An 11,053-nucleotide genomic window follows, 5' to 3' on the forward strand; every position below is an offset into this window, starting at 1 on the left:
GATATGTTGTTTCAAGATTTTTGGAATATATAACTTGATTATTGGATAATTTATGTGAAAGATATGTTTTTTTTTTTTTTTCTCTAACTTTATGTCATATGATGTAATTTTTTTATTGTTATAATTTATTAATTTACCTAAATGAAGTATTTTATTTTATTTTAGTTGCTATTTATAATAATAAAATATATTATTTAATTAATTAATAAACAAACAAACAATTCAATCAATAAACAAGTGAGCCAATTCTTGAAGGTCAAATTTGAAACAAGCTTAAATAATCATTTTTACATTATACGTGTTTGGCTCCCAACAAAGTGACGTATAGATTACTTTTCTTCTTTCTTTTTGGATAATGATTAGGGAATAGACTAGGTACCTTCCTCTTCTTCTTTTTTTTTTTCTTTTTTTTTTTAATAATGTAAGATTCAAATTTTAAATGTAAGATTTTTTTTTTTTTTTGAGATAAACTCCTTAATTTAATAGGTGGAAGTTTGGAAAAATTTGTGAGGTCCACTGTTTCAATTTTTTACAACTGTGCCATTAAAATCATCTTCTATATATTGAAAAACATCCTCTCAGTTGCTTTCAAAATCCTGTTTTGAACAGGGAAAATAGGAAAAAAAAAATTGAAAATTGTATTTAAAAAACATGACCCAAACAATATATTATGTATGGGACTCACCTTTTTTAGGTTTTCAAAAAAAAAAAAAAAAAGTCTTTAAATCCCCTTACCAAACACGCCACCTTTTTAAACTATTCAAAGAAGATAGTAAAATTTGGGAAATGTTAACGAGTGCTGTTGAAGTATTAGTTAAAAATCCATTTTAAGAAAGTTTTGATATCACTTTTATGGAAAATGAAAAAAGCTATCAAAACATTAATTGTTTTTTTTTTTTCTTTTCCCATAAAAACTTTCTTTAATTTGATTGTTAATCAATGTCCTACGGCACTCATTAATATGACCCTTAAAATTTTACTCACCCAAATTCAAATCTACATGACTAATGCCTACCATCCAAAAGCTTCTTGTTTTTTACATTGCTCTTGACTTTTTACTAGATAAATCTCCTAGAAGGTCCAAAAGGTCAAGAAGATAAGTTAGACACGGAAGGGCCATTTATAGATCAATCAATATTATTTATCGCAATGCAAAAATGAAAGAGATTGTGTGCTGGGGTGTGTATGCAAACCTCCCACTTTGATCAATCTTTTGACTTGCCATGTAGTTATTGGTTAAGCCCAATGAATTCTATTTTTGGACAACCAATTAAACAAAACCTAATCCTATTTTTTGTTTTTCCTTAGCCTGGTTGAATTCCCCAAAGACAAATACGCGTTGTTTGCCGATAGCGTAGCCTTAAATTCTCCACTATTTCATGACTTATTATTAGAGCAATAACAAATTCACAATTATAAATACCCTTTTTCAAACATATTCTCCTTTAAGGCTTTAACCTTCATCTCGTTTATACTGTCCTCTCTCCCTTTCTCTGATCCCTTTGGAGTTATTTTTGGAAGTCATGAGTCACTACGACCAACAACAAGCACCTCGTAAGCATCTGAATATATTGTCAATTTATAAGTGCCTTGTGTAGTATTTAATTTCCAAAGTATTATAGCTCTACCATTATGTTATTTTCTTCTTTTTCCTCCTTGGAAACTTAGGATTTTTCATTATATCTTTTCAAAATTCTCTGTTATACCAAATAACAAGAAATTATTTACTATCTTGTGTATCAAATGTTTAGATTTTAAAATATATATATATATATATATGTAGAATAAATTCCAATAAACTACTCTAAGGTTTGGGTTAATATCAATCCAGCCAAGACAAGACTTTTTAAAAGTGATCAATTTGGTCCTTGAACGATTCCTAACGCCGTTTAACTCTTCTCGAACCCTTCTCTTCTCTCTTTCAGACCTCTCCGACTCTCTCTTCTCTTTCTCTCACCTACGGCGACTGACCATCTCCTCTTTCTTCTCTCCCCTCTCTTCTCAGACTCTTCTCTTCTCTCTTTCAAACCTCACTGGTTCTCTCTTCTCTTTCTTTTTCTCACCCACAGTAGCTGAAGACTCCCTCTCTCAAGCTTTTGTTGTTCCTTAGCCAAGGAAGAGAAGATTTGTATTTTTGTTTCTGGGTTTGGGTTTGGTTTGTGTTTGTGTACCAAACATTTAGGGTATGTTTGGCGGAGGACCATGGGCTTTGCCACCACCACAAGCGATGAATCACACTGACGACACCACCACTGGTGGCTTTCCCTTTTATCCCTAGTCTTTTTTCTTTTATTTATTTATTTTTCTTTTAATTTGGTTCTTTATTGGTTTGGATCTTGGTAGATTTAGAGAGTATTTGGTAATTTTTTATTTGGGTTTGAAAGGTGGGGTTTTGGGTATAGTCATTTGCAAATCTATGGGTATTTAATGATTTGGGGTTTATCTCTCAAAATGGGCCTAATAAGGTATTTTTGTTAGTGTATAGTTTGTAATCTGGGAAGTACAACTCATATTTCTCTGTTTTTTTCTTTTTAGGAATTCTGCATTGGTTTCATTTGGTTTGGGCATTGATGGGTCTATTTGGTTTTGTACAAGAGAAGAATTTTTTGTTTTGGTTGTCTTGAATATGTATATGAATAATTGGGATGAAAGAAGAGAGAGGAAAGGAAAGAGAGGGCTTAAATGACTAAGAGGGTATTAGATATCAAATGATATATATCATGTTAGTGGTATCAAAATCTAATAAGTGCGAGACATGTAAGTAAAAAATAACTACCATATTAACAAATGAAAGACATGTGTTAGTAGGTAGTTATTTTTACACACATGTTTCTCATTTATTAGATTTTGTTACAGATGACATGGTATCATTTTATACAAAATACTTTTTCCAAATGACAGCATTTATGGACTAATTTGGGTTTAGGGACAAGTTGGCTAGTTTTGAAATTTTTTGGACTTACTTGGCATTAGCCCAAACCTCGGAATAGTTTATTGGAATTTACCCAAATATAATATATATATATATATATATAAAAGAGGGTTTATAGTTCAAATAGTAAATAACATCTTAATAGGTGTGAATTTTAAAAATAAAGCCATCCTTTCCTAGCTATAATTATGTAATGAAATTTCCAAAAAATTGATCCACTAAAAAGTTATTAGATTGTGTAATGAGGAAAAGTTAAAACAATTGATCTTATCCTCTCTAAATATATTTATTGATCCTTTTGATATTTCATTCATCATAAATTGGAGTACTACCACTAAAAAAATTTATTGGAATCACTTATTAATATGTCAAGGAAATTTAGACGTACCTGTTTGATTTGGTTCATACTTTAATTTTTGCATGCAGTGGCATATCCCTCGCCAGTGACAGCATATCCAGCACAGCGTACTTATGTTGCACCACCACCACCAATTGGTTATCCCACCAAGGTCGACTCTGGCTATCCCCAACACACTGCTCCAATAGAAACTACAACAAGGGGTGATGGGTTTTGGAAAGGATGGTATGTGTTTAATTACTTATCTTTCCCATCTGTCTTTTTTTCCTTTTTCTTTTTTCCTTTCTTCTTCTTCTTCATCTTTTCTTTTTTGGTGAGACTTCTCTCTAATTAAATGTCTTATTTTGTTATCTTATTTTGTTATTTATTTGTTTACTTTTTATTTGCAGTGTTGCTACCCTGTGCTGTTGCTGGATCTGTGAATCGTGCTGTTTCTGAGACTATATATTCAATATTTTATCTCCTTAGAACAAAAAAATAACTGTAGCAATTTGAAGGCAAAGGTGATGCCAGTACAGGATTTGAGAATATGTAATTATTACCATTTTCGAGTGTAATTATTTGGAATAATATGGTGATTATGTAATATTTATTATGGGAGGATAAAGCGCGTGTTTTTGCGTTAATGTGTTTTTAAAATGAGCTTAAATTTTTAGGGATTGTATATTTATGATTTAACAATTTGAGGACTTACCAAGAATCCTTATAGCTGAGCTGGCATTTCTTTACGGTCAATTTGTTTCAATTTAAAATCTTGAGTAATTTAGTGTAACGATGTGAGTTCTAGTTAACTCAACTGGTAAACTTTCTGATAGTTGAATAAGAAATTTAGGATTCAATCTTCGTCTCAGTAGCGACTCTAGAAATTTTGTTTAGGGGGGTTATTAAGAAATTTAAATTAATAAAAAGAGAAATTGAATATATTAAGTTATAGACCAAAAATTTTTTTTTGAATTTTTACAATTTCATTCTATAAGTTTTCAAATTTTGAATTGTTACACGATAGTTTATTATGAGTATTTATTGCCAATATGGGCAGCTATGACCATTTTATTTTGTTAAATTTGTCTAAATTTGTATTTTTATCCGGTTAATATTATATATTTGTCATTGCTTTTATAAAAATATTTAAATTAAATGACTAAACTCAACTCATTGGCTCAATATTAATTATTGATGCACACAATCACACTAATTTATATATAAAATAATTCACTATGTGTTTACTTAACCAATCAAATACTTGAATAATCATTAACTTTGCAATTTTTTTCTTGAATTTTTCTAACTTTATGACAAAAAGTTATTATAACATGATAACTATACACACTTATGTAACAAATCATCTCTATTTTCTAATTATCAAATTATATAAAGTTATATTATATTTATATTTTACACACAAACATCCATGTACACGTCATTATTCACACAAATGACATTATTAAAAAAAAAAGTAATACACAAAATCAATATTAGACGCACTTATACACATATAATAAAAAATTTATAATAAAGAGTGACACTTACAATTCACAAACATTTACTCTTATTTTAGAGTTAGAAATAATTATAATAAGGGTGCATAAGATTTAAGTTAGGGTGTGCAAAAATATTTTTAAGAAAAAATTTATGTATTAAACTAACAAAAAAATATATTATATATATATATATATTATTATTTGAAGTCAGGGGGTTCATTTGAACCCCCTGACCAAAGAGTAACACCGCCCCTGCTTCGTCTACACCAAAAACTGATTGATGTCTTGGTCTAATGATAAAAAACTATCATCAGAAGCGAACATTATAAGTTAAAACTCTTTTAAAATAAAAAATTAAAATTAAAAAGTGTAACGATAGATATTTTTTTCATGTTTTCCAAAGTTTGGTAGAATAAAAAAAAAATAAGTTAAAGAAAAACTATATTTGATCAATATACAAAGTGTGACTTATTTTTAAAGATTATTTTCCACTAAATTTTTTTGAAAAACAACTCTATCTCACAACAAGCTAAATAAGGAAAGTTAGGAGATTATTTTTCAACTTATTTAAAATTGCTACGAAACATAGGAAAATAATATAGTTTTATAAAAAATACTTTTTGGGAAATGGCGCATTTTCTAGAAAATATCATCTCTAAAACAAAGCGTTAGAGTCTGTTTGATTGGGAAGATAGAAAATATTTTACTTTCCTCCTTTTGTATTTGGTTGGGAGTGGAAAAATATATGGATGTAAAAAATGAGCTTGTATAAATTTACTCACATGTCCTTGTTAAAAAATGATGATTAAAATAATAAAAAAATGGCAAACAACAACAACAAAAAAGACAATCATCCAAATTTATTATTAAAAAAATCATGCCAAGAAAAAAATATTAAAGAAAATTTATGTCTAGTTAAACCCAAAAAACAAAAAAGAAAAGAAGAAAAGCAAAACAGGAAAAAAAAAAAAAAAAAAAAAAAAAAGCCACTGTCACGCCCAGGAAAGAAAAAAAATAGACAAAACAAAAGAAAGCACCGTCATGCCTAGGAAAGCCACAAAAAAAAAAAAAAAAAAAAAAAAAAAAAAAAAAAAAAAAAAAAAAAAAAAAGACACATCCAGCACATGAGAGGGGACTATTCACCTCCCCTCTATTTTCTTCTCTAACGGGGAAATAGAATTTTGGTGGACTAGGAACGAAAACAACCATAAAATCAATTTTTTCTCTTTTATTTTTTATATTTTTTGTTTTACCCCAACCAAATAGACCTTTAGTATTTTTAACAAAGATATGCTGAATTCAAAACTCCTATCCCTAATTTTCATATTATCAAATAAAAAAATAACAATGTGAGGACTTTATTTTATTTTATTTTTGGAAAAACAACCATGCGTGGACTTAGTTATTAAAAAAAAAGAGTTCTCCCTTCAAATAGTGATGTATATATTATCATATATTGGCATAAAATTCATATAAATTGCCTTATTGTGGGTTTAGTCACTGTTTTAAAAACCGAACTGGACCAGCCAGTTTGACCGGTTCAATTGGGAATCGAGAGCCAGTTCGATCCGGTTAAAAACCGAAAAACCGATCAAAAACCGGATAAGAACCGGGGTTGAACCGGAGACTAAAAAAAAACGGTTCGATGACCGGTTCAGTTTTTAACCATCGAGGTTTAGTGCAACAATGAAACAATCATACATTGAACACACAATACATGTATTTCAAGGCAGTCAGCATCATAAAATGTCAAATGGTGGCATTGACAATCTTGTTATTTAGGCTCCGTTTGTTTTGGTGGTAAATGATTTCCGGAAATCATTTACCACTTGACCCTACTGTTTGGAGCCAAGGAAAGTACAATTTTCCGAAAAATATGCTTAAGTTGACCAAAATTTTCCCCTTTGACCCGGAAACGATTTTACAAGAATATTTTCCCTTCAAATCATTTCCGGAAAAGAGAGAGCAAGAGCCTTAACGAACCAAATCGAGCGAGAGAGAGAGAGAGAGAGAGCGAGAGAGAGAATGAACCAACGCCACAGCCCATCGCCGGCGTTCACGAGCCGTCGACTTCGCCGGTGCCACGAACCGACGAACCCACGAACCACACCATTGCACCGGTCTCGCGCCGATCGCAGCACCTCGCCATCGCACCTCACCATCGCACCGGTCTCACACCTCGCCATTGCATCGCGCCGATCAATCAAAGGGAAATCGCAGCACCGCGCCAATCGCTCCAACGCCGCTCGACCCAGACCCATCGCCTCCTCGATCGGGCCATCGCACCTCGTCGTCGACCCAGACCCAGACCCAGACCCGTCGCTCCCTCTTCCTCGATTTCTCAGTTTTTTTTTTTTAAAGTTTGATTGTTGTTGTTGTTGGTGGTGTGGTGGTGATGTTTTGGTGGTTGTGACTTTTGATTGCTGGAGTTTGTTGATGAATTAGCTGTGATTTTGAAATTTTTGTAACAAAATTTGTTTGGATGCTGAGAAAATAGATGAGAAAATGTGAAAAATTGTAGGAAAATAGTATTTTCCTAATTGAACCAAACACAGGAAAATATTTTCTACAACAATTTTCATAGTACAACCAAACACTTGAAAATATTTTCCTTTTTCGGAAAATAGCATTTCCGGAAAATATGTATTTTACGGAAAATATTTTACGGGAACTAAACGGACCCTTAATACTAGCTTCAATGCATGCACTCAGAGGCTTTTCAGTTTTTTTTAAATGTCAATACTTTTTATTCATCCCAATTTGGGATTAAAATGTAGGTTAACAAGTAATTATCATCGCCGTTTAGGAAAATTTTTGAGTTGTTGCATAGGTTAATAAGTAACCATCATAGACATTTTGGTAAAAAAAAAATTTATCCAAATCATAGTTGGTAAAAACTAAAAACGTGTTACTTACATGTACAGTACGTGTACATGGTTCTTAATTATGTGGTAAAGTATGCGGTATTTGGGATAGAGAGTTTCATTGTGTTAGTAACAGACAAGAGTTAAAATCGGCCAGTAAATACGATGCCTTGCTAGAAACTAGAAGTTATAAAACTTTATGGCTTGTTTGGAAGTTTAGAGAGGGAGGAGAGTAGATGGGAGTAGAGGGAAGGGGAGTAGTGGGGAGGAGAGTAGAGGAGAATGATTCACCTCCACCTCATTTGGATGTTTTTAAAATTAGTAAGGGGAAAGGGAGTAATTAGCTATTCCCCTTGTATAATTTTGTTAATATAATAAGGGTAAATTAGGTAATTTACTTGGTTAATAGTTTATGTACTCTACTCCCCTTCCAAATCTCTCCAATTTGGGGAATTAAAATTGGGGGGCTAGAGGGAGTCCAAACCCCTCCAAACTCCTCCAAACCCCTCCCCCTCATTCTTTAAAAAACTTCCAAACAAGGTAATTGCATTACTCTCCCTCCCTCTACTCTACTCCCCCTCCTTTTTTAAACATCCAAACATGCCATTAAAGAGATTATGTTACTATCAGGCAGTAAAGGATTAAATAATTTTAAAAGATAAACTTTCAATCAAAGAAACACTTATCACTTAAACATTGAGAAACCCGAAAGGGAAAAGTTAATGAATCCCTTTAAGACTTTGATTTAAAAAGTATTTTTAGAAACTTTTTATGGAAAAATAAAAAATGTACTAATTGATATTGAAATTTTTTTAAAATGGTAGATTAACAAGTGTTTTAAAGACACCTATCAACGGAAACCAACCAAAATACTATCAACATCTTAAATGTTAATCCCAAATGTTAAAATACAAAATACATCTGCGCCCTACTACCCTAGTACTCTTTTTTCTTTTTATAATCAATTTTTCATTGTCCTTGAAGGCTAAGGTTGTGCTCACAGTTTTCAACGTCAAACTATTCCCCGTAGGTGCTGAATCAGCTTTTATATTTGCTCTTTGTTACTAATTTTTTTCTCTAAATCTCATTTATATCTAGTCTATATATATAATAATAGGTGAAGCAGAGAGAAAATTCAATTAGATTTCAATTAGATTCTCAATTTTGCGCCACTTGTCCTAACCAAAACTCAAAAAAGAAATCTAATTAAATTATAAATTTGACTTCAATTTTGTGTCATATATCTTATCTAAATTTTCTAATTTTTGTGCTCAAATAAATGATGCATTAACATTTAACACAAAAGTCAAGAAAACCACAATAATAATGCTCATTAACCTAAGCAAGAACATCTTACCTGCACGCTTTTATGGAGATTATAAATTGAACTCCAATTTTGTGTCATGTATCTTATTTAAATTTTCTAATTTTTGTGCCCAAATAAATAATGCATTAACATTTAATACGAAAGCCAAGAAAACCACAATGATAATACTCATTGGCCTAAGCAAGAACATCTCACTTGCACACTTTTATGGGTAATCTCAATAGAGTCTGGAGCTCTTCTAATTCCACAACCAGAACCAAGGAGTCCAACGAGAAAGACTATAAAAGTAAAACATTATCTCCTGCTAATTCCATATTGTCATCCCATGTCTCCTCCTCTCTCAACCTCTACCAACTAGATCCACACACTATCCTCTCCTCCTCCTTACGGATTTCTCAGACCAAGGCCGGGTTCAAACACAATGTTCAATCTCACTCTTCCTTATTTCACACCCTCATACGTTAGTGCTTCATTGGTGCCTCCAAGAAGATTCCAAACTCAATGATAAGTTTTTATTTTTTAATGTCCCTTTATATATTTTAAATAATAAAATGCAATATTCTCTTTTTTTTCTTCACTGTAGCATCACTTAAATAATAAAATGCAATATTTTCTTTTTTTTATTCATTGTTTTATTTAATACTATCCTATGTATGATAAACCAAAAAAAAAAAAATACTAATAGCATTACTTAAATAATAAAATGCAATATATATTTTTCATTGTTTGATTTAATTTTATTATCTGTGTGATAATAAAAAAAAATTGGTCAATAGCATCATTACAATTAACCAATCCCGTGCGGTAGCACGGGGTCACATACTAGTTGGAATAAAAGGGATGAGTATGGAAGGGGGATACTGTGCAATTAGAGTTGAAGCAGTTCTTTAAATTTTTGGAAACTTGAACTATAAAGAGTTTTCCTAAAAGCAAAGTTAATTAGCAAATTATGTACTTAATTAGCGAGACATAGCAAAAGAACCTTATAACATGCAATATTTATGTTGAACCATAGTCCAAGTATGATATGTAAGTTCTAAGTATTATTGTTAAACAAATATTATGGTAAGTAATTAAAGTAATTTAAAATAAAGAGTTTCAAAAAAAAAAGTAATTTAAATAAAGAGTTTCAAAAAAAAAGTAATTTAAAATAAATAATATATTAAAAAAATAAAAAGTTTTAGTGAGATAATTTCAATAAGATGATATATTAATCTTTCTTAAATTTTGGTAATACAGTTTTACTAAAGAAAATTGTATTACTAACTATTTTAAATTACTTATAGTGTATTACAGGATTAAAGCAAATCATATAATTAATGTATAATAAATTTGATTACATGGCACAAGTATGATTTGGAAGACCCAACTCATAGTGTATAGTTTATAGTTCCCATGTGTATAAAATATATTCATATATGAACAAATTCTAGAGATTGATCACATAAATAAGAATCAATCCATCAATATGAATATAAAAGTAGAGATTTAATGTGGGAGAGCATGACAGTTTGTTATGTGGGGCATTCTTTGAGATTTTCTTTATTTAGGCTTCCATATCAACAAATTTTGCATTTATATCAAAGTATTAGTTTATTGAATTAATTAGCCAATGAAGTAAATGATATTATTAATTATCTATAGTGTGTATTAATTATTTATATTAAAGGAATTATTGATTATTTTTATAAATTTTATAAAAGAAACTATTATTATTATTATTATTATTATATTATTATTGATTGATTGATTGATTGATTGATTGGTCGAGAATGTGACATGCTTCCTCATATTTATTATTTTAAGTGGTGCGTTAATTATTTAAGTATAATGAAATTTTGATGACATTTTTCTAACATTTATATGAGAAACAATTGATTTTAAAATATTGTATTCTTACTCAAATTTAGTTGCTTTTGCAAAAATTGAAAACAAAGTCCAACGAAAGAAAATAATCAATTCAATAACACACAATCAAGAATTTAAATTAATTGATGGATTTTTGCATTTCTATTTTATCAAAATATATTTGCTTCATGAGTAGGTAGCCTGAATCATGCTTATCTATATCATTAGTACTATATCATGCAA

General features: G+C 30.3%; 1 protein-coding gene across 1 annotated transcript; it reads left to right on the forward strand.

Annotated features, from left to right (window-relative positions):
- Positions 1-1,425: 1,425 nt before the first annotated feature.
- On the forward strand, positions 1,426-3,916 carry LOC112030962 (protein CYSTEINE-RICH TRANSMEMBRANE MODULE 4-like). The gene is made up of 3 exons (XM_024063628.2): positions 1,426-1,554; positions 3,359-3,515; positions 3,680-3,916. Exons 1-3 carry the CDS (start codon positions 1,524-1,526, stop codon positions 3,726-3,728), a joined length of 237 nt encoding a protein of 78 aa, XP_023919396.1. The 5' UTR covers positions 1,426-1,523; the 3' UTR covers positions 3,729-3,916.
- The last annotated feature ends 7,137 nt before the right edge of the window (positions 3,917-11,053 follow it).

The sequence above is a fragment of the Quercus suber genome, unplaced genomic scaffold (genome assembly GCF_002906115.3).
Source record: "Quercus suber isolate HL8 unplaced genomic scaffold, Cork oak 2.0 scaffold_442, whole genome shotgun sequence".
Taxonomy (NCBI): domain Eukaryota; kingdom Viridiplantae; phylum Streptophyta; class Magnoliopsida; order Fagales; family Fagaceae; genus Quercus; species Quercus suber.

Coding starts and splice junctions, on each gene's coding strand:
- LOC112030962 (XM_024063628.2), top strand. CDS start 1,524: ATGAGTCACTACGACCAACAACAAGCACCTC. Junction 1,555..3,358: donor CGACCAACAACAAGCACCTC/GTAAGCATCTGA, acceptor TTTTGCATGCAG/TGGCATATCCCTCGCCAGTG. Junction 3,516..3,679: donor GATGGGTTTTGGAAAGGATG/GTATGTGTTTAA, acceptor TTTTATTTGCAG/TGTTGCTACCCTGTGCTGTT.